Genomic DNA, 24,046 nt, shown 5'->3' with positions numbered 1-24,046 from the left:
CCAAGTTCAGCTTGAACTAAATCACATCATATATCTCATAAACACGGGCTACTGCATGAACATGAACATGCTTATAGGTATTTTTTAATACATGCAGCACATCAGCCTAATAGAAATACAAATTACATTTTAAATAAACACAAGATGTTTTGTTTGGTAGAAAACAGGATGAATCAGAACATTACACATGGTGGCTTGCAAACAAGATCATAAACTGTGCAGATCTCAATAAATATACCGTAAGTCAGACTGTCACCCATAAGCTCGTGGAAAATTCTCCTCAAAGGTTGAAATTCCCTATTTTGTATCAAGATGAGATGGTTTGAGGGAGACAGAGAGGAAAGAAGATACCACTTATGAAATAAGTAGGATAACAAGTTCAGTGCTTACATACAAATTCAGGTACTAGTGCTCTCCTGAGGATTAGTAGTAGTACTACTTACTGTAGTGCTACAGAGGATGGAAGGCTCACCAGAAAGCTGATCTAACATTCTTTGTTCATAGTTACAAGACTGTGTGTGTGTATGGCAGGGCGGGGAAGAGTGTGTGACTACAGAAGGTCACTGAGCAAAAGATGACATAATAGAGTTAACTAAAATTTTAGGAACACACATCATTAGAAAAAAAGTATAATTATTTCCAGGAAGGAAAAGAACTAACATTTAAAAAAATTCTTATTATGTGCTAAGCCTAGGCAAGGCATTTTACATATTTCTAATATTTATTTCAACTAGCAGATCAACTAATACTATTCCTCAACCACAAACCCCACAAAGAGCAAGATTTTAGTTTCAGCCCTCCTTCCTTCCTCATCCTTTAAATTGTATTGCCTAGACAGAACAGAATCTTCTGTGCTAAACTGAAGTCTAGAAACCAAGCGTATATGTGGCATGAAATGGGAAGAGAAATATGAAGTAGCAGCTATTTCAATATTCTTTTTATTAGCACTCTGGAAATTTTAAATGGTTTCTGGTATACTATCTATGAAGACTGTTTTTAGGAAGTACCAAAAATCTAAAATTCAGGGATTCACAATTATAGGGAACATTTCTTTAATTTCAATAGCTTAACAAGTTCAGAAACCCAAAATCCCATTTATATTCACTATGAAACTGCATAGTGCACATCAAGGCACAAACATGTCTGTCAAAACAAAAACAAAAAAAAACAAAACAAAATATAAATCCAAATGTGGCTAGTTGCCTCTTCACACTTCTAGACAATGTTAAATGGGAAACCCACCTCTAAATTTATCACTGATGCAGCATTTGCAGTTGATTACCTAGTAAAGACTTAAAAGCTCTTCCCTGGCTTGTCAGAAAACACTTTAATGGAAAGCCCAGGCTCTCTGCTGAACCTTGGGAAAGAAATCAGACTGTCTACTCTACGTACAATATCCTTAGGTCCTGGGAAGTAAGGAAAAGTTCAAATGAGCCACCTGGTTTAGAAGTGGCCTCTCCTGCCATGTTTTCTTTAGTGAGAGTCAGTAAAGGGTAGAATGAGAAACACTTTCTATTGAAAAGGAGAACAGGCTGAATTTAAGCATCAAAAATAGCATGGAGGCTCAAAACCCAAGAAAAAGAAAGTGCAAGGACAGAAGAAAGAAGGGGAATTTACTTAACTTCGTACTATAAGAATGTGTATCACATATGTGGTCTTAAAAAAAAAATCATCTGCCTCATCAAATAGGGAACACTGTGTGCAAAAGCAGATGAAGAAAGACAGGTGGGATGACATACAGATCCTACTGGACAAGAAACAACGGCAGATGGTGATCAAATCACAAAGGCCACAATATACTCTGGCTTGTTCTAAAACCACAACCTGGTCTCCATTTCAAATTCTTTGTGAATGTATGGAAATTAGGCAAATCAACAAATGTCTAAAAATAGCTCTGATTCTGTCAACCCCTGCTCAAAAAATTTCAGGGCTGCCCCCCAACAACCTACAGGTAAAACTCTGAGAACACTCCAGGCCCTCCACACCCTGCAGCCCTAAGCAGAGTCACTTCCACCTCATAGAGCTGGTATTTTAGTTGGAGCGGACTACGTGTCATTCCAAAGCCCACACTCAATTTCCTGTCTTGGACTTTGTCTGGGCTTTCCTCCTCTCTGAGCTCATCTATCAAAATCTCTGCCCCCTTGTAAAGGCCTGTATATACATCTCCTTCTCCATGATGTCCTTGACCTTCCCACAAGTAAACATGAGGACACTGTGCTATGGTCTGCATCATACTGTGCTTAGTAAACAGCTCCACTTTTTCACTATATGGTAAACACCTTAAAGTTAGGGATGGTGTAAATTTTCATCTCCTTATCCATCATGGTGATAAACAAAGGACCACATACAGTAAGTGCTCAATAAATATGAAGTAAATTAAACTGAATATCTACTGCCAATTTTCAATATTGACTTATAAAATGTGATGGCAGAATAAAAGACTACTCAGTCTTGGTAACCAGAAAAGCACACTGAATGCTGAAGATGAAGAGAGCCACCTCAACACAGATTCCCAGCCATGTGTTAGCTGGGGCTGCCCAAGCCTCAAGAGCGTCCCTTCTAGCTGTCTCCCAAGTCACAGCCTAGGAGGAAATGCAGAGCCCTGAGACCTGGCTGAACCGGTACCACTCCAGAATGTATCTCATGCTGGGCTGGGCCTTTCTCCAGGACTCAAACTCTGTAGGGATCTCACCCCACACAGGCTCACAACATCCAGAAGATACAGGCTGAGGCAGTCACACTCTCTTCATTTTGCAAATCGAGAAAAGACTAAATAATTTATTTAGCAACAACTCTGGGATGATAGCTTTAGATTCAATGAATAAACCAGAGTAGCTGAAGTTCCTGAAAGGCTACTGTTCATAAAGAAATGCTTTTCCCCCTTCCCTGCAATAACAAGGTAACTTTAAACTATCTACCCCACCTCAAATACAGGCTGCTATCCAATCAGGACATAGTAAGAGAAAGTTACATTTCATTGGCTTTGTTTTTTAAAGATAAGGAGAAAATGAGTTTTAGCTAGCCTCTGAATTAAAAAAAAAAAAAAAGTCCTTAAGAATAAAGGTACTGAATTACTGTGAATTAATATATCCCGCCTATGATTCATGTTCAGGATCACACTAGATATTACTTTAATTTGAACTATCTGATACAGTGAAATTAGACTTCTATAGTGTCAAGGATTCAAACGACTTCTAGCCCTATAGCTCCTGGTGTTTAGCTGAATCTACGATTCATAACAACCTCTTTTTTTTTAAAATAAATTTATTTTATTTATTTATTTGGCTGTGTTGGGTCTACGTTGCTGCATGCGGGCTTCTCTCTAGTTGCGGCAAGTGGGGGCTACTCTTTGTTGTGGTGCGCGGGCTTCTCACTGTGGTGGCTTCTCTTGCTGCGGAGCATGGGCTCTAGGCGCGTGGGCTTCGGTAGTTGGGGCACATGGGCTCAGCAGTTGTGGCTCGTGGGCTCTAGAGCACAGGCTCAGTAGTTGTGGCGCACGGGCTTAGTTGCTCCGCAGCACGTGGGATCTTCCCGGACCAGGGCTCGAACCCATGTCCCTTGCATTGGCAGGTGGATTCTTAACCACTGCGCCACCAGGGAAGTCCCCATAACATTCTTAAGAGATTTTATGTCCTAATTTTTAGGTCTTAAATATATTTACCAAATCAATTCCTGAACTGGTTTAGCACTCAGTAACCCCCACAGACCCATAAATTAAAACACTGATAATTTCTTAGAAAACTCATTATCCCATTCTCAGCCAACATATAAGGACAATGTAAAAGTTCATGAAGGTAAAAAGTTGAAACAATATCAGAAACAGAAATTGCTTCAAATGAAAAACTTTGAGAAAAGGCTCATGAATTTCCCTAAATGCAATCAATTCAATTAAAGATATATTTACAAAATGTCTGATATAAGGCTCTTTTAAAAACACTGCTGGGGATACAAATAACAGTAAGACAAGACTCTATACTCAAGGACCTTATAATAAATTTAACATTCTAGAAAACAAATTAACCAAGCATTATTACTTACACAGTGTGGTTATTTTTAAACGGTTAATATTCCATATGTGCAAGAGTAACTTTCTTACAGTGACTAAAGTAAAGTATTTCTAAATATCCCTACATAGTCATTCTTAATTAGGACCATTTCCAATACTAGCCACGCTATCCTCACGTCTCCATGAAATAGTCTCCATCTATTCTCCTACCTTTAAGATTTGAAGTCAAAAGAACAGTCACATGCTTCACAAAATATTAAGTTAATGAAATTTTTGTTTTTATTTTTTAGCATCATCCACCAGTATTTTCTAAATTAATATTTTATAAATGTAACAAATATAAGCAAGATCTGCCAATTCACTTTTGCAAACAAAGAGCAATAACACAATTACCTATTGCTTACTATCAGCATGTATGGTCTGCTAATAGTAAACATACAACATCAATATGTGTATTAAAAATGAGACATATTTCCTTTTAAATTAAACCACATGCCAAATCACCAGACATGATTTATACCTTAGTCTCACGACCCATCATATACTCAAAAAGCACTTTTCGCAAATACTCAAACTCAGTAGGTTCTCCAAAGAGCGAGACATCAGTATGGTACAAACTGCGACCTGTCAAATAAAAAAAAAAAACAGATCAAACTGTAAAGACAAAACCAGATAAGCGGGCTTCCCTGGTGGCGCAGTGGTTGAGAGTCCGCCTGCCGATGCAGGGGACGCGGGTTCGTGCCCCAGTCCGGGAGGATCCCACGTGCGGCGGAGCGGCTGGGCCCGTGAGCCATGGCCGCTGAGCCTGAACATCCGGGGCCTGTGCTCCGCAACGGGAGAGGCCGCAGCAGTGAGAGGCCCGCGTACCGCAAAAAAAAAAAAAAAACCCAGATAAGCTACTTATTACTTAGAAAAAGACAAACTAAAAGACAATCAAAGGAACAAAGAGAGAGGCATCACTCTTGTATTAACTGTGTTACATTGTAAGTATTGTACTGCATTACATTACATATACACTAAGCATTCCAGTTGGTATTTTTCCCTTGGAAGAGAAAACAAGAATTATTATAGCAATTTTATTTCTCACATTCCCCCCATCCTCAAACTTCTTCATCTTTCTGGCATGGCAATTTAAAAAGACTAGACCTATGGGCTTCCCTGGTGGCACAGTGGTTGAGAGTCCGCCTGCCGATGCAGGGGACACGGGTCCGTCCCCTGGTCCAGGAAGATCCCACATGCCGCAGAGCGGCTGGGCCCGTGAGCCATGGCCGCTGAGCCTGCGCTCCTCAACGGGAGAGGCCACAACAGTGAGAGGCCCGCGTACCACCAAAAAAAAAAAAAATACTAGACCTAGGGAATACAAAGATTCCTCAGAACTGGTATTTCTTTCCTAAATATTATGTGGTTGGCTTCAGATATCCTACAATGACTAAAATGATCATTTTTATTTTGTTTAAGAGTTTAGTAACTCAGAATAGTATTCTAGATTTTCTAGTATTCCAAACCTGAAAGCACTGAAGTTTAAATCAAGTTTTCTAAACAGTTCTGAAACACAATGTAGATAAAATAACTTGAAAATGCATGAAATAATAATGCCAATATAGTGGTTTTCAGATACTTTGATTCAACATCTTAAAAAGACTGTCATATAATTTACAGTTCATCTATTAATCAAGCTCCATTTCAATCTAAAACTAAAGAATAAATACAGTTCAGGTATATGAAGTCACACTGTGACAAACTTTAATTTGAATAAATTCAAAATTATGCATTATGTGAAGTCTATACTTGCATCCACTTCCAGAAGTATGGCACACTAGGTAATCTGAAAAGCCTTCTGCACCAAGAAACATCTAAAAGCATAGCAAAGAGATTAATGTGCCAATTCAAACAGACTGCTTGGATTGTTGACAGGATTAGATGAGTTGATAGACAAAATGTGTTTTATAACAGTGCCTGATACTTAGTATTATATATGTGTCAGTTATTTTAAAAACTGTACATATGTGTTCATTTTACAATTTAAAACTGAGAAAAAAGGAAAATTAAGTATGAAATTCTTAAGTTGAAACTAAAAAAAAAAAAAAAGAATCAATACTATTCCCTATGCACGGCTGGGCACTGATTTAGCAGTTCTATGCTAAGAATCACATATGTTGACTTAGCTATGGCAAACAGTCTTTGTAGCAGGAATTTTCTCTGCAATGAGCCATAGGAAACTCCCAAGTTGGTTTTCTCTTCTTTTTGAAGTGTGTTTTGGAAAGAATCTAAAGAAAGTCCTTGTTTAATTAAAAACTGTATAATGTCTTATGTTATTTCACAACAGTAAGAGCTTTCAAAAACACAAAAGAATGTGAAATGGTTTAGATTCATGCCCCAGTGCCTTCCATGAAAAAGCAGAAAGGTTTACAAAACATTTAGCAAAATAAAACTATTCTTAATGCAGTGAGGCAGTGAAACTGAGAATGGGAAATTGTTAGATTATTCAGAGATTATTTGAAGTCATGACTATTTCAAGGGAACAACTACATAAAGACTCAAGCTCATCTTTAGAATCCTTTGTAAGTGGCATACATAACTTAAGTCAACAGAGTAATACTTCCAAATCATCCTTCCCCACCTTGAAATAAATACTTTTATGAATTATTTTCTCCTTAAATCCTGGTTTAAAAATAGCAATTACAGCATTATTGTAATAGTAGAAAACAGAAGCATCTAAAATATGTAACTCTGAGTTTGTATGGGTATATATAGTGGATTACATAAACGTCTGGATACACACAGAAGAGTCTGGAAAAATATATGTAAATTGTAAACTAGGTTCAGCTGGAGAGTGGAGAATGAAGTGGAAACTTGCAGTTTCACTTAAAATGGCAGCATTTTTTTTTTACAACAAATATGCATTAATTTTTAGATTACTACCATTCTTGCCATAAAACTAGTTGTTACTGGTGAATTACAAAGGTAAAATACATTCCTTGTAAAGAATGAGATTAGCAAAGACAAAAATGAAAATCATCCAGAAGTCCACCAATACAAGATAATCATAGATAACATGATGAGAGATCATTCCTACCTTTGTAAGGTGTCCCCACAGTTGTTGCATATACATTCTTTTCATATTCCTTCAAACGATCTTCTAAATTGTGAATCTAAAAATAACAAATATTCCAATCATATCATAAGATTCATATGGAAATCATATGTAAAAAAAAAACTGCTGTAGCCACTAGATTTTCTTAATGCTGAATACAGGATATAGGCCAAAAAAAATTAATACATATGGTTTCTTAGATATGACACCAAAAGCAGAGACAACGAAAGAAAAAACATATAAAATGTTTGTGCCTCAAAGGACATTATCAAGAAAGGGAAAAGACAACCCACAGAATGGGAGAAAATATTTGCAAATCATATATCTAATGAGGGACTTATATCCAGAATATATAAAGTACATTTACAATTCAACAACAACAAAAAACAAATGACCCAACTTAAAAATGAGCAAAGGATATTGCTCCAAAGAAGATATACAAATAATAGGATGCTGAACATCATTAGTCACTAGGGAAGTACAAATTACAACCATAATGAGATATCACTTCATAGCAACTAGGATAGTTATAATCAAAACACTTGCTGGGGAAGATGTGGAGAAGTTGAAATTCTTATACTTTGTGGTCAGAATGTAAAATGGTGTCCACAATGTAAAACTGTTTGATGGGTCTTCAAAGAGCTAAACATATAATTACCATATGATCTAGCAATTCCACTCCTGAGTACATAACCCAAAGAACGAAACAGGTATTCAAACAAAAACTTGTAAACAATGTTCCTAGCAGCACTATTCACAATAGGCAGAAGGTAGAAACAACTCAAACATACATCAACTGATGAATGAGTTAACAAAATGTGGTATACCTATACAATGAAATATTACTCTGCCATAAAAAGGAGAGGTACTGATATATGCTGCAACATGAATGAACCTTAAAAACATCATGCTAGGGCTTCCCTGGTGGCGCAGTGGTTGAGAGTCCACCTGCCAATGCAGGCAACATGGGTTCTTGCCCCGGTCCGGGAAGATCCCACATGCCGCTGAGTGGCTAGGCCCATGAGCCATGGCCGCTGAGCCTGCGTGCGTCCAGAGCCTGTGCTCTGCAACGGGAGAGGCCACAACAGTGAGAGGCCCGTGTACCGCAAAAAAAAAAAAATCATGCTAAGTGAAAGAAGTCAGATTAAAAAGTTCATGTATTGAGCTTCCTTGGTGGCGCAGTGGTTGAGAGTCCGCCTGCCGATGCAGGGGACAGGGGTTCGTGCCCTGGTCTGGGAAGATCCCACATGCCGCAGAGTGGCTAGGCCCGTGAGCCATGGCCGCTGAGCCTGTGCGTCTGGAGCCTGTGCTCCGCAACGGGAGATGCCACAACAGTGAGAGGCCCGCGTACCGCAAAAAAAATAAATAAATAAAATAAATAAATAAATAAAAAATAAAAAGCTCATGTATTAATATGATTCTAGTTATATAAAATACTCAGAATAGGTAAATCCACAGACACAAAAAGCAGATTTGTGGTTGTGAAAGGCTGGGGGGAGGAGGTAATAGGGAGTGACAGCTTAATGGGTATGGGGCTTCCTTTTGTGGGTGATGGAATGTTCTGGAACTAGATAATATGAATGCAAATGTTCTTGTTTAAATATATGTGATCACAAATTTATAAAGATATGCTCTAGCACCTTCAGGTTTGAGAATAAAATTTCCTGTGTAAGACAAGATTGCAAAGTCAATTAATAAATGAGTATTAAATCCGTTCTTTTTTAAAAACTAGCTAAATGAGTTCCAAGAACATACTAATAGAAATCAAGGAAGTCATCTCAAAATAAAAGGCACCAATTAGACCTGTACCTGTTCTCTGAACTCTTGCTCTTTCAACTTTGAATCACTGATTAGAGTAGTCTTCTGTGCTAGTTGTGTCTGAAAGAACAAGAAGTCAGATCTGAGATGCATATGGGTTTCATCATTGCCTGGACACATTTCTATACTGCTTGGTAAATTTCTCCTGAGAACAAGTCTCTTTATGTTTTAACCTAAAGTACAGAATGCTCCTGAAAATGGACTACCTTCACTCAAATTCAATGAAAAACTAGTCTTACCTGTAGCTCCATAATTGTTACCTAAAAATGGAAAAGAAAAAAAAATATTAGTGCATATAATAAAATCTACAAGAAATAATAAAATGGAGCAATATGAAATTACAAGGAAACAAAAATTTAGTGTTACAGTCTTAAGAGAGTGGTTAGATTTGAGATGAGACAACTTTAAATATTTGCTTTTAAACCTGGTCTATGCTGCTATACAAACTATTAAAATGTAAATATACATAAAGATAGGTAAACACACAAAAAAAATGACTGGAAAGTCACCTACCAAACTCCTAACAATGATTACCACTTGGGAAAAGGAGGTACCCACCAGGAAGGGTTTATCTATATACTTCTGTATTATCTGACTTTTTTTTTTTAACAAGCATGTATTCATCTATTATTTGTGCAATTTCAAAAAATTAAACATATTAACATCTATTTATAGCATATGGGCCCTTTAAGGAAAATTCTGAAGGACCATTTCTGGGAATCCACTCTACACAATAATCACAAATTATTTTCCATTGAACTCAACACTGACATGTAGTTCAAGATATCCCAGAAGCACCAAAAGATGCTCAAAAAGGAAAAGAATAAAAATTCATAAAGAATAAAATAGAAAAATATTTTTTAGAGTAGAAATAAAAGTTAAGGATAGTTTCTCCTTTCTTATGCTACAAGGTAAAGGATTCAAAAGACCTCCTGAATATTAATTTCATAATGTTTCAATACTCTATGGCATCTTGACACAGGCCTCAGTGCCACTTTATGCAACATTAATACTTAATTTGATACTAAGGAAAAGAACATGTTACAGAGTAGAATACACTTATTTGGCTCATAGGAGGCAACATTTAATAGCACCAAGTATATTCATATTGTGACCAAATGGCAAAAAAAACCCACCTAAAATAATAGAACTAACTTAGTAGCTAGTAAAGAAAGAGAGAAAGAGTCAACTCAGCTTTGGTCATTGCTAATAATCAAGATATATGTACCAAGCAGCACAGCATAGCAAAGCCTTTTATAAAGTCCTCTTCTCTCCATTTTGGAAAAGTGATCCATGTAATTGGTTGTCTATAAAATTGCTTTCTGGTCACTGACTTCTGTAATGAATCCTCTATAACTAAAGGATGAAGCCATGAATGTGTCCACCTTTCCCAAGACCCTTATGACAGAGCTATGAAGACCATACTGGAATGAGTGAGAACATTTTAGATGTACAACGGTACACTGCCCGGATTCTTGAATGGGGTCCCACAAGCCCTGTGGGTGTGCACTTGTTGGGGTGCCCAGCAGGACAGGAAGCCACAAGGTAAACATGGCCTTTCATAGCATCAGTTTTACTTAAAGATTGGGATTATTAAAAAAAGAAAAAAAAAAAAAAAAAAGCCTGGATATGGAGTGCCAGATCTCTTTGAATTCAGTGCAATTTTCCAAAATAATCGCATTGCATCTACAACTGGTCTGTTAACAAAGGAGAAAAGGAGACATTGTTTTTCTCAAAGGTATACAACTAAAAACATTTTTATGTAACTACAAATAAAGATATATTATAGAGCAGGGGTCCCCAACCCCCAGGCCGTGGAGCGGTCCACAGCCTCTTAGGAACCAGGCCTCACAGCAGGAGGTGAGCAAGCAAAGCTTCATCTGCCGCTCCCCATCGCTCACATTACCGCCTGAACCATCCTCCCCCCACCCCACCCCCTGGTCCGTGGAAAAATTGTCTTCCACAAAACCAGTTCCTGGTGCCAAAAAGGTTGGGGACTGCTGTTATAGAGAATGTAAAATTTATATGAATTCTTAGCACAAAATATAAAAATCTAAAATTATCATACTTTCTATGGACCATTTTTGGCTCTGCCCCAGGGCTATGAGGTTAACTCTCCTCTGCTGTTCTTTCCACAGGCAAGACTGAGAAGCACAGGTATCACAGAAACACCCTAGGCTCTGAAGTCTGGAAGATTGGTTTTATATTCTCAATAGAATATTTATTGTGTGAGCTTCAACATTTTATTTAACCTCTTTGAACCTCAGTTTCACTGTCTATAAAAGAGAGGCAGGAATCTCCCTCTTGAAAGTCTTTTGTTAGGATTAGATGAGGTAGGTAGGTATGTTAGTAGGCGAGCCAGTGAAAACGACAATGTTTTCAAGGAATGTATGGAGCCAAGTCCAGTTCCCCTCACTTTATCATTGCCAGGGTTCTCCTCCTGCTCTAGCCTTTGCTGGTATTTCTTCTGCAGCTCCTCAAGTTGAGTCTGTAGATCTATTACTTTTGCAGTCATTTCTTCTTCACGAGCCTTTAGAATAAAAAAAAATATTAACAAACATATCAAAAAGAATGCAGTAAAGAGGCAACATGATCTAGAGAAAACTGCCTTTGTAGGAGAAACCAACACCTACACATTTTTGGAAACACAAACCACTGTTTTTACTGTAATTCATTACTGTGCTCTAAACACCTTCCTTCACGCCCCACTTTTAACTCCAAGCCCTTTTAAAAGCTGCTCACTCTTCCTAGGATGACTTTTCCCACCCTCAGTCCTCCTGCCCCCACCCCATAAAGCTCATCAAGCTGTTTCTTTCCCCTTAAACTAGGGTTCCAAGGTTTAAGCAACACTTAGGTGTATAACAGCGTTGTGACAGAACTGTAAAACAGAATCTCTGTTTTAAGACTTTGGCCTTTTCTACACTAGGATTTGATTTCTAGAAAATATCCAATATAAACTAGCTTTATGCACAGCACTGCTCAACCAGCTGGCAACTTACTGATCACAAGAAGTTGTGGAGGTTTTTTCTCAGCCCCTTGGGAAGGGCTGCACAAATCAAGATGGTTCTTTGCCCTAGTTAGCAAACCTGTACGTTCCCTTCACATCTGCCTGCAAACCATACCAGCAGTTCTTTGGAGTAAAATGTTCAACTAAAATCTATTTTTGAAAAAAAATTACTGTCCAATGTATTGGTAACTAACGTAATGTATCCATTTGCCCTGAACTTTGCAGAAAACAGACAAGGCTGCAAAAGTAATACATGATTTACTGGTTCAAAAATCCTTTTTATAAAATTTGGCATACAAATCATTCTCTCTTCTGTTCTGACTGCCCTGGTAAAAGGCTGTTGCCCACCCTTAAATTTTTTCATTTGTCTTGATAATTGCCATCGTTTGCTGTACAAAGCAGTCCAGACCTCTCCTTGCTCTTATAAATCTTGCAATAACCTTTTAGCACAACCTCTGTGCTAAAAGAATATTTGACATTGGAATATTGATCAGATTTGAGTAATGAAGACAGGACAAGTGCTTGCTGAGTAAGAGACTAAACAGGAAAACAGCCACAAGCAGCTATCTGATTTAAGAACCAAGAAACATCATTCTCAAAAACAAAAACAGGCCCCAAGGCACAAAATAAAGCAACAAACCACAAGACACCTCGAAAATCTAACTTTAAATACCACTTGTCATGAAACTTAGACCAACTAAAAAAGAACGAACCCCTTCGCTCAACATAAGCAAAGCAGGGGTATCTTGTAAATAGCCTCCTTCAACATCTGCCCAAGGCACTCTAACCCAGCCTCCACCCCTAAAACACCACTGATCAGAAACTACTGTAAATCTGCAACTGCCTACAATCCTGGTTTACTTACTGTTTTCATTCTACCATCACATATCCTGTGTGGATGTCTGTGTCAGTGTGGTCTAGTCTTGTTTGAAAGGATCACCTCTTACAGCTATTTATTCAGTTAGGTCCAGATTCTGATATGACAATCAGCTATGCCTGACATTGCCTTTGGCAGCTGGGAGATACCAATAGAAAGCAAGCCCTCTAAGAATTGGAAAAGAATCCTTGACGTGTTGTTTCTAATTTAAGACACAGTTCTATAATTTCCTTTGTAAAAGCTTTCTGTCTTCTTGAAGGGGGAAAGAAAGCAATACTGCTTGCTCTGAAGTAAAAACAGTAAGAAAAACTAAACTGAATATTTATGCACATACATGGAAATTATGTTTTAAAGACTATTATGCCAAAACCAAATCACTAAAATACAGTAAATGTCAAAAAGAAACCAGTTTTATATCTAATGTAGCTGTAAGAGCTACTCCCTCCCAGTGAGACTGCTCTGAGGTTGGGACGAAGGCAGTCAGCTCCCTTACTTGTGAGACTCAACTCCTTTCAGATGTCACCAGCCAATCTCCCCGAATGAATGCTCCCTTTGCCCTACCAGGTGTCACTTCCTTCAAATTTACCAAGTGTCGGGCTTCCCTGGTGGTGCAGTAGTTGAGAGTCCACCTGCCGATGCAGGAAACACGGGTTCGTGCCCCGGTCTGGGAGGATCCCACATGCCGCGGAGCGGCTGGGCACATGAGCCATGGCCGCTGAGCCTGTGTGTCCGGAGCCTGTGCTCCGCAACGGGAGAGGCCACAACAGTGAGAGGCCCGCGTACCGCAAAAAAAAAAAAAAATTTTACCAAGTGTCTAGTGTGTGCCAAGCATTTGGCTAGGTCCTCAAGACTAGAGATGAACAGCAAGATTCCTGCCTACAAGATGCTAATAGTCTAGAGGAGAGGACAGACACATTAATACATTCTTACACACATATGTATGTATGACAAAAGTAACATGTCGTAAGTGAAGTAATAAAGTACCAAAGGAAGACAGGTGCAATTAATTCTATTTTAAGGGGTTTCAAAAAAACTAACTGAAAACAATATGATGCAGAAAAGCATATTCAAAAAGCTAACTCTGGGGTAGGACAGGGAAAAAACAAGAATATATTTCATTTTTGTTTCTGTTTGCATAAGGAAACACAGGAATATTATTACATAAGAAACTAATGGTTACCTGTGGAGGGAGAAGGGGAACAGGGTGTAGAATACAGAGAAAAGTTTGGATGCAATTCTCATGATAGACCATTCTCCAAGTATACCTTTTTTAAATATTATTTTGATCTTTAAACCATGGAATACATTTGATTCAATTGTTTTTTTTCTGAATACAAGATAAATTTAAAACTTTTAAAGAAAACTGCCAAGAGAGATGACAACAGCTGCACTAACTCATGAAGTGTGAGAATGTACTCTTGAAGCACCAGGAAAAGCGTTAGCAGAGGTGAAATACAGCGAAGAAGGAGCTAAAGCTGAGCTCAGCTAGACCACAGACTGACCCGGAGGATGGGGTCACCAGGACAAGGGAAGCCACTGCAGGTGTTCAGGGGAAGGGATATGATCCCCTTTTGTTTCCAGATAGACAATAACTCTCACAGGAAGAGACGAATACTTTCCGGGGAAAAAAAACAAGAGCAAGGAGACCCGGCAGGAAATTAATACAGTAGGCCAGACCAAATGGAATACGGCAGCCTAGACCATGGCAGAAGCGGTGGAGTTAAGAGGAGAGGAACAGGCAATGGGAGTAAATGAAACACTACAGCTGAGAGTCTGTTACATGTTGGAGAATGTGCTGGAGATCCACAATTAAAGGGAGAAAGGTGACTTCCCTGCCTAGGAAATCAGGGAAGATAAGCAGATTTCATGTCCTAAAAAATGTGTGGATGTGGATGTGTGAGGGGCTGAGGAAGATGGGAGGCGTGAATCTAGAATGACAAAGTTCTCAGTTTCCTCCAAGCAACGGTAAGAATGTGAGCTAAGACAGTGAAAGCAAGAAAATGAAAATGTCTCTGTGCTCCACTGTGCTATTAACAAATCATGGAATTATTTTAATGGATGAGAAAAATATAGCATTCTACAATGTCATCATTAAGACAAATCATCAATCTGATAACAGCTTTTTCAGAGGGAAAAAAAAGTACTACATAATACATACAAATCCATATAAAACTCCAATTCTGGAAAACTTTAAATTGGAGAATGGTAAGAGAATATGTCTCAGAAGCAAAGCAATATGGTGTTTACCTAGAATTGGTAATACCGCTTTTAGCAATATATGCTGTTTTAAAAAAAACTCTTCAAGACAGAGTATGTATTTGGATGGGGACTGCCGATTTAATCACTGGCCACCCTGTACTCTGGCTATAAGCACTTGAAATGTGACTAATCCAAACTGAGACAGGCTGCCAACGTGGAAGCACACTGAATCTCAGAGAATTAATACATATATCATTTTTATACTGACTACATCTTGCAATGATAATGTCTTGGATATAACGGGTCAGCTAACATTATTACCAAAATTAAAGTCAGCTGATTCTTTCTTTTTTTTTTTTTTAATGTGAATACCGGAAAATTTTAAATCCCGTTTGTGGCTTGCATTGTATTTCTAATGGGCAGTGCTGGTCTAAGGTGCAGGAAGGGGCCTGGGGAAGAGTCCACCTGAGTCCTCTGGCCCACCCTCTACTTCCTGCCCGCTTGCTCTACTTACTCCAAGCCTGAAGCTGGGAGGACCATTTATTTTCTAATAAACAGCAGATCTTCCAGGAGGAACGATACCAGAGATTAACTGCTACCTGTCTCCCTGTTCACTCACCCCTCCACCTACAGAGGCTTGTTGTGACCTTGGAAAGTGTACTGTGTGCTACCTCCACACCCCCATACACACACATTCAGAGACAGAAGTAGTTCACAAAAGGGAACACTACAGCCGTGACACAGTTTATCCCCTGTGAATGAAGCTCCCTGACTTAACTATCCAAGTTCTTTCCTTAGGGAGAAGCCTTTATAAAATATATGAAGCTAATGAAGAATCAGTGCTCTACCACTCGCCATGTGTAGTTTTAGGGAAATCATTTGACTATGCTGAACTCACTCTCCTGCTTCTGCCACACACAAAAAAACACAAAAATAGAAGATGAACCTAAACTAGCTGTAATGTATCTTCCAATCCCAACATTCTCTAAGCATTCAAGAAACAACAGTAATTTTTAAAGCTTCACATAATATACCCTAGGTAAGTATAGGAAAATGTGAAATCAAATTTTCTTTCACAGTGAGGTCTAAAGCTCAAAAATTACACGAAGGTAACATTTATATTCATGTATCAGGTAATTTCAGCTTTTTCAAATACATTTACAATAATTGGGACTCCCCTGGTGTTGCAGTGGTTAAGAATCCGCCTGCCAATGCAGGGGACATGGGTTCAAGCCCTGGTCCAGGAAGATCCCACATGCCACGGAGCAACTAAATCCGTGTGCCACAACTACTGAGCCTGTGCTCTAGAGCCTGCACGCCACAACTACTGAAGCCCCCGCACCTAGAACCTGTGCTCTGCCACAGGACAAGCCACCACAATGAGAAGCCCATGCACTGCAACGAAGAATAGCCCACGCACCGCAATGAAGAGTAGCCCACGCACCACAACGAAGAGTAGCCTCTGCTCACCGTAACTAGAGGAAGCCTGCACACAGCAACGAAGACCCAGTGCAGCCAAAAATAAATAAAACTTTAAAAAATAAAATAAAATAATTACTACTAGAATCTGTTCCTGGCTCAGAGTTCTACTGCTGCCATAGTCAGCTGAGGCATGATTCTCTAATTTATGCATTCCTAATCATCAAATGGTTTTTAGCACATAGTGAAATAAGGCTTGCAGTAACTAAGGAATCTGCTGGGCTTCCCTGGTGGTGCAGTGGTTAAGAATCCGCCTGCCAATGCACGGGACACGGGTTCGAGCCCTGGTCCAGGAGGATCCCACATGCCGCGGAGCAACTAAGCCCATGCGCCACAACTACTGAGCCTGAGCTCTAGAGCCCACAAGCCACAACTACTGAAGTCCACATGCCACAAATACTGAAGCCCGAGCGCCTAGAGCCCGTGCTCTGCAACAAGAGAAGCCACCGCAATGAGAAGCCTGCACACTGCAATGAAGAGTAGCCCCTGCTCGCCGCAACTAGAGAAAGCCTGCGCGCAGCAACGAAGACCCAACTCAGCCAAAAATAAATAAATAAATATGATATAAAAAAAAAAAGAATCTGCAATCCAGCAAAGAATAATTTACACTCCTTTACATTCAAAAATGTTCTGCAGTCCAAATACTCACTAGCATTCATGGCTTATCTTCATACACAAAAATGACAATACTAATCCACCACTAGAATAAGTACACTGAATTTAGCCTCCAAACTACATATAAAAGATTTGGCTGATGTATTCCTTTTTTTTTTTTTTTTCTATCTTTTCTTTCTCCCTTGAGAGCAACAAAACCTTGCAAATTGGGTAGGGATTAAATACAGTTAACTGGCCCTCCTGGAAAGTTCCCAGCTAAAGCTCATACATACACTACCTGTCCCAAGCACAAGCTCTCAATTCTTAGTCTGGTGCTCTCACAATTTGGTCTGAATTTGGAAGAAAGACATAGAAGAGAATCCATTCTTCCCCTTACTAACTCACTGTTGCTTCAAGTGGCCTATATGCCTGGTTAGCAGAAACTGATCAGAAAATTACAATCCTAGCAGAAATCAATTAGACTCCTTATAAATCTGCAAACAATAGAGAAATACTAATTTGAATAATATTGACTCCCCCCCCCAAAAAAAACCTTCTACACTATAAAAAACAGGAAATCTGACAGCCTATCTTCTTTAGCACTACCATGAAAACTATTACAATTAATTTTCAAGAGAGAAAATAAGGTACATCAAGGATTTCTTCATATCTTTTGGCTGTTCTTTTTAGATCATCTTCTTTCTCTACAATTTTTTTATATAACTGATTTGTCTCCTCTTGATGGCTTTCCAAAAGTTCAGCCTCCACTTCCTGGGCTTTATCTAATAAATAAAAAATGGACACATACAAGAAAACATATTAGGTAAGAATTAGTATCTGTACCCCAATTTCTGTAAGAACCCTTGTTCCAAATTAAATTTGATTAAAATCAATTGATCAAATTGACCAAATGTACCCTTCTCACGGAGCAGAAGTGTCTTCATTAGGTAATTAATCAGGTAATGCTTTCAGGTTCTTCCACCTGCTCCTCCCCTCTGACAGGCAAGCCACTTTCAGGCAGCACAGTTTCCCATCAGAGAACTTTCTTGGGCAAGAATCATTTTTTTCTCCAGTTTATAATTACTTTAAGCACTTAGCACAGTGTGAAAAGAATGAACTTAAATTATAAATAGTCTCTGCTGATTCTGATTTGTTTTTTAATTGAATTTAAAAGTTTACTTACCAATGGTCTCTTTTATGGTCAGTTCCAGCTCCTGTTCCTTTTGTGCCAGCTGTGTATGAAACTCCCTCACCAGCTGTTTTAGTGTGGAATTGTGCTTCAACTCAAGATCTTCCTGCTCCTGTCTGAGTACCAAAAATATGAAGAGCTAACTGCTGTTATACAACAAACAAGCTGTAAAGAGTTACCTGGTCTTCACGACAGTGTATATAGTATGACCTCAGCAATATCAACCATTTTTAAGGGAGTGTGCATCCACATGCATGTGCGTGTGCGTGTGCGTCTCCAGGCACAGAAAACTTCTGGAAGGGTAAGTAAACTATGATTAACTCTAGGGAATGGTCCTGATGATTTGAGAATTTTTACTTTCGACTTAAAATTCTTCACCATACACATCTATATAATAAAAATATAAAAATGATTTTAAAAATAATTACCGGGATATGTACCTAATAACCATGATCTCATAGGCAAGAAAAGGGTTTTTTCCCCTTAAACTGACATGGAATAACACTGCCTCTTGCCTTAAATTGTTTTTAGTTCTCTTCGGTATTTAACTTATTATATTTATGTTCGATACTAACAAATTTAGGTTGTGAAACTTAACTGCATTAGACACAAAAAAGAGAGATTTCATTAAAGAGGATTGCCTTAAAAATATTCATACGGAAAAAAACTTACTTGATTTTCTCTTCCATTTCTTGTTCATACTCTTTCTTTATGATATCTAGTTCTTGCTGATGTTCCTTCCGCAACATTCGAAGATCTTTCTGCAGTTTAACCACCTCCTGGCTCAGCTTCTGCTTCTCCTGCTCCGTCCCTGCCAATTTAAACTCCAGGTCATTGTGCTCAGCCTCCGTGTTACTAAGCAAGCTGGGTTGGACCACATGAGATTTGGACTTTTCTTCAGCACTTTCTTCCAAAACTTCCATGGGTTTACTTTTTCCATCCATCTGTTGTTGTAGAGCCTGTAATCTTTCAAGTTTTGAGGTCAACGCTTCAATTTCAACTCTATGTCCTTCCCTCTCTCTCAATAAGCAGGAATCCAGCTCTTTTATCTTTTGCTCCAAGATCTGACAGGTCAAATCCTTCTCCTGGAGGGCTTTCTGGACACCATCAACCACATTCTCCAAGTTCTGCTTTGCCCCTATGTTATTTTTACCTCCCTCTTCTTCCACATGATGGGATACTAACAAGGAGTATTTGGTTTTTTCTTCAAGTTCTTCTTGAAGATGCTTTATCATCACTTGATCCTCGTGTTGCTTTGCTTCAGCCTGTTCTATCTTTATTAAGAGCTCCTGGTATTTGCACTGCATTTCAGAATGAGAAGAAATTGTGCCTTCTTTTTCCTGCTCTAGCCTCTGCAATAGCTTTTCCTTTTCAATTAAATTTCTTTGTAAAACACGGATTTTTTCTTCACATGCCTTCTGCACACAGCCTTGGGATTCTGCTGCTTCTTGCTCAGTACATGCTGCCTCATTTTCTGCCGATCTGGGTGCAACTGATGTTTCTGATTGTGGTGAACTTCCCACCGACTTAAGTTTTTCTTCCAAGACATGAATTTCTTTCTCTCTTTCCTGCAATTTTGTATTTAGTTCACTCAGATGGCTTTCTCTGTCTCTTCTATACTGCTGTTCTTTCTCTTCCATTTGAGATAACAACTGCTTCTTGATGGCAGCAATTTTTTGTTCAGCTTTTTTCTTCAGTTCCCCTAATTTTGCAGCACTTTCTAACTCAAGTCTATCTTCCAATGCCTTTAACTCCTCTTCTTTGCTTTTCACAATTGAATTCACATGTTCCAATTCTTTCTTCATAGATTCAAGTTCAGATTTCATGGAAGATGCTTGCTTTTCAAGGCTTAAGACTTTTTCTTCAGCCTCTTTAACCCTGTTGTCCTTTTCTTCTCCTAACTCTTGAATGTGTTGAAGTTTCTGAATCATTTCTTTCCGTTCGATATCCTTTTGTTGATTGTGATTTTTAAGAACTTCATTTAAGGACTCAATTTCAATTGTTTTCTGAGTAACATGCTCCTCTAATTCCACAATTCTTGCTGTTTGAGTTTTTAACTCAGTCTGTAAATTACGTTCCTTTTTCTCCATCTTGCTCTTCTTATCTTCCACTTCTCCCTTAAAATATTCAAATCTCTTCTTTTGCTGATCAAGGTCCTCCTTCAATAAAGTTATCTGCTCATCCTTTTCACTGGTTTCCTTTGTTTTTAACTCAAGCTGCATCTGCAATTCTTTACTAGTATTTTGATACTGTGTAAATCTTGACTGTGCTTTCTTCTTCCACTCTGAGAATCTGTTGGCCTGTTCAAGAGCAGAAGTTTTCTCCTTACTCAGAGTTTCAACTTTCAAAGATAAATCTCGCACCTGATCCAGCAATTCCTGTTGCGCTTCATCATGTTGCTTACTTAGTGATGAAATGGCTGCTTCGTTTTCAGTTAGGCTGATGCTGTTCTGAAGTTGAGCACTCATATCAGTTAGCTGTTTACTAAGACTACTGATCTCAGCTTTTTTTTCTTTAAGTTCTTCTTTCATCGAAGTGACAGCGTTGATGTTTTCTGATAACTCCTTCTTCAACTGAGTGATGCAAGACTCCTTTTCTGAGGCAGCCTGTTGCTGATTTCCTCCTTCCTTCTGTAAGGCTTCTTTTTCTGTCACAAGACCTTCAATATCAGCCTTCATGCTCTTAATCTGACTTTCTTTTTCTTCCAACTGATGTGCAGCATGTTGTAAAGAACTATTTAGTGTGTACTGCTCTGCTGTTAGCTGTCTCAGTTGTGCTTCTAATTCAGAAACTTTGCAAGTTTTACTTAGTAGTGCCTCCTTAACTTTAGTTGTGTGGTGTTGACAATGGGAGACCCTAGAGAGAACGGCATTAATTTTACTGCTACTAATGTTGATGAGCTCACTTGTTTTAGCTTGTAATAAGGCTTCCGCTTTCTTGGAGTAAATGTCCAGCTGAACTGCTAGCTCCTCGGACAGTTTTTTGAATTCTAAGCTTTTGTCTTCTAGGCTTTTCTTATTTCTGTCATATGAAGATTTCAAACTCTGGAATTCTTCATCTGTGGTTTTCAGCTTCTCAGTCAACTCAGAGACCTTAAGCTTATCTTTTTCTGCCAGCATCTTCAGTTCAACTACATGCTCTTGAAGAAAAGTATTTTCCTTCTGAGAGTGATTCAGGTCAACCTCCAGCTTTTCAAGTTCAGCTTTCAGTTTAGCTTCATTCTGTGAGGCAGAAACCATGTGAGCAGCCTTCTGGTTTAACTGTTCCTGTAATTCCTTCAACATTGTATCCTGCTTAGCACCCTCTTCCTTCAGCCATGCCATTTCCTTGTTCATCTCTTCTTTTTCACACCCAAGTATGAGGATCTTTTGCTTCAGTTCTGCTACCTCTTGTTCTTTTTCCTGTAACTGGATTTCATGTTTTTCCTGAAGTTCTTCAGCTCGCTGGTTAAGTTTCTGCTCCCAGACTGCTATGACATCATTGAGTTCTCTCCTGTGCACCTCAGTAAGACTTTCTATTTGCTCCTTTTGGTTTGTCTCCAATCTTGACACTGCATCATTGATTCCAGCTGAGTTAGCCTGTGCCATTTCCAAAATTTTGGCATTGAACTGTTTTTCTTTCTGACTGAGCTCCAGAGCAGTATTTTCGAGCTCTTTCTTAAGTTTGGCTTCCTGATCCAACAGTTTCTTCTTTAACGTTTCTTGCATCTCCTTTGCTTTCTGTTTAATTTTTTCTATCTTTTTCTCTTGACTTTTAAATTTGGTTTCATACTCCTCTTGCAAAACATGAATACTGTCCTCCTTGGCTGATAATTTCTGTTTGAGTATTTCAATTTCTTTGCTCTGTCCTTCTTTCATTTGTAAAATTACATTTTCCTTTTCCATTAAGAGTTGCTTTGTCTGTTCCTGCTCTATATTATCTTTAAGTTGGGACTCATAGTGTTGGGTTAAAGATTTTACTTTTTCTTCCATTTCACTATTCTGTTTTTCAAGTTGCTGCATTATGTCCTGTACCTTGATTTTGTGAGCATCTAACTCAGCACAAACATCTTTCTTTTGAGTGACAACTTCAGCTACCTGTTTGGTAAGAAGAATTCTTTCTGTTTCCGAATCCAACAACTTCTGCTGCAACTGGGCCAACTGCTCCTCATATGTTTCTACCTGCTCATGCAAGGTGCTCTGCAGTGACTGAAAGAGCTCCAGCTTAGCAGACGCCTGCTGGAGTTCCCCTTCAGACCTTTTAACATCTGCCTCTAAATTCTCCACATGAGCCTGATGCTCTTTTAAATGCTTGTCCTTTTCTTTCAGAAGAAGCCCAAGTTGGTTAATTTCATCTTTTAATGCCTTCTCAGTTCTCTGGATAGACATCTCTTGTTCTTTAATGATGCTGTCAACCTGTTGCTGGTGATGACTTTTCTGTTCATCCAGCTTGGCCTCTAATTCCCGCTTCACTCTATCTGCTTGATCCTTTAGTACAGAAAGTTCTTCTTCTAGCTTGTCACGGGCTTTTAATACTTCTGACAGTTCAGACGATAGTGATTCCAATTCTGTTTGCTTCACATCAAGCTTTTCTAAAGTCTTTTCATTCATCTCTTCTATGTGGGCCTGAAAGAGAACCTCTCTGTCATTCAACAGTGTTACTTTTTCTTGTTCATACTTTTCTCTAAGTTTTTCCATTTCAGTCTGATGCTGTTGCTTTAAGACTTGGAGTTTTTCAGTCCAAAGGTTATCCTGCTGATGCTGCAGACTTTCCAATTCTGTCTTGTGTTTTTCAACCATGACTGTAATTTCTTTATTGTGTTTATTTTTTTCAGCTTCCAAATGAACAGTTAAATCTTCTGACTGATTTTTATTCTCTTGCAAGCGTTTTTCCAAAGAACTTTCTAATTCAAGAATTCTCTGTTAATGAAAACAGATGTCTTTTTATTAAAGTACATTTGTTAGCAATGATATATATGACATGATGTCTACACCTACTTAAAGATTAAAATTTAGATAAACAACTTTACATATCTTACCAAACTCTAGAAAGGACAAAGAATCTGTGCTCAATTCCTAAACGAATCATATAACAAAGAAAAGATTCTATTTTTTACACAACTCAAAATTCCAGATTCTTTCTACCTATTTGGGTAACTATTTCAACTACCTGTTTTTTCAAGAAAATTCTGAATGGATAGTGAAAAAGAAATAAATCATAACGTAGATAATAGTAACTGCTGGTAGAAAGATGAGTATTTTTTTCTGTTTTGTTAAAAGGCCTATAATAGTATTCTATTACTTTCATAACTTAATTCTGGAAGAAAAATAACGTATCTGGCTCTTACCCCAAAAATTATTACTTAGAAGATATTTTTCAAAAAGAAGGAACTTACACAAATTTTACCAAAGTAATTTACAAAAAGTAATAGTAAAATGATTATCTCATGAAAATATCAACCTTGACTGAAAGGAAAAGAGCTAAGGAATGTCAAGGCATTGTAAGGAATGTAAGGCAGAGCCAAGGAATGTCAAAGCTGGAAAGGTCTTAAGAAATTACCAAATATCAATCTCTTCAGGTGACAGGTAAGGAAATTAAGGTATAATTAATTCACAAAGCTAGTAAGTGAAAGATCTAGGCCTCCTGAGTACCCATTCCTCTCTACCATGCCACCTTACAGAAATGTTGGAAGTGGGAAAATAAAATACAGTTTAGAAATAGGGGTAAGAGGGCTTCCCTGGTGGCGCAGTGGTTGAGAGTCCACCTTCCGATGCAGGGGACACGGGTTCGTGCCCCGGTCTGGG

At 38.5% G+C, this 24,046-nt stretch overlaps 1 protein-coding gene across 4 annotated transcripts in view; it reads right to left on the bottom strand.

The window, feature by feature from the left end:
* Positions 1 to 24,046, bottom strand: part of GOLGA4 (golgin A4) — a 105,401-nt gene that overhangs the window by 11,132 nt on the left and 70,223 nt on the right. For all 4 annotated transcript variants that reach the window (XM_082664506.1, XM_082664507.1, XM_082664508.1 and 1 more), the window contains 8 exons: positions 18,936 to 23,161; positions 18,258 to 18,379; positions 17,726 to 17,856; positions 11,335 to 11,448; positions 9,158 to 9,178; positions 8,910 to 8,978; positions 7,083 to 7,158; positions 4,527 to 4,630 (listed from right to left, as the gene is read on the bottom strand). In XM_082664506.1, the coding sequence (XP_082520632.1) occupies positions 4,527 to 4,630; positions 7,083 to 7,158; positions 8,910 to 8,978; positions 9,158 to 9,178; positions 11,335 to 11,448; positions 17,726 to 17,856; positions 18,258 to 18,379; positions 18,936 to 23,161 (4,863 nt within the window). The remainder of the gene's footprint in view (positions 1 to 4,526; positions 4,631 to 7,082; positions 7,159 to 8,909; positions 8,979 to 9,157; positions 9,179 to 11,334; positions 11,449 to 17,725; positions 17,857 to 18,257; positions 18,380 to 18,935; positions 23,162 to 24,046) is intronic.

This window comes from Grampus griseus (genome assembly GCF_964374135.1).
Source record: "Grampus griseus genome assembly, chromosome: 10".
NCBI classification, from domain to species: Eukaryota; Metazoa; Chordata; class Mammalia; order Artiodactyla; family Delphinidae; genus Grampus; species Grampus griseus.
The sequence above is the reverse complement of the archived record's forward strand: the minus strand, read 5'-3'. Positions and strand labels throughout refer to the sequence as shown.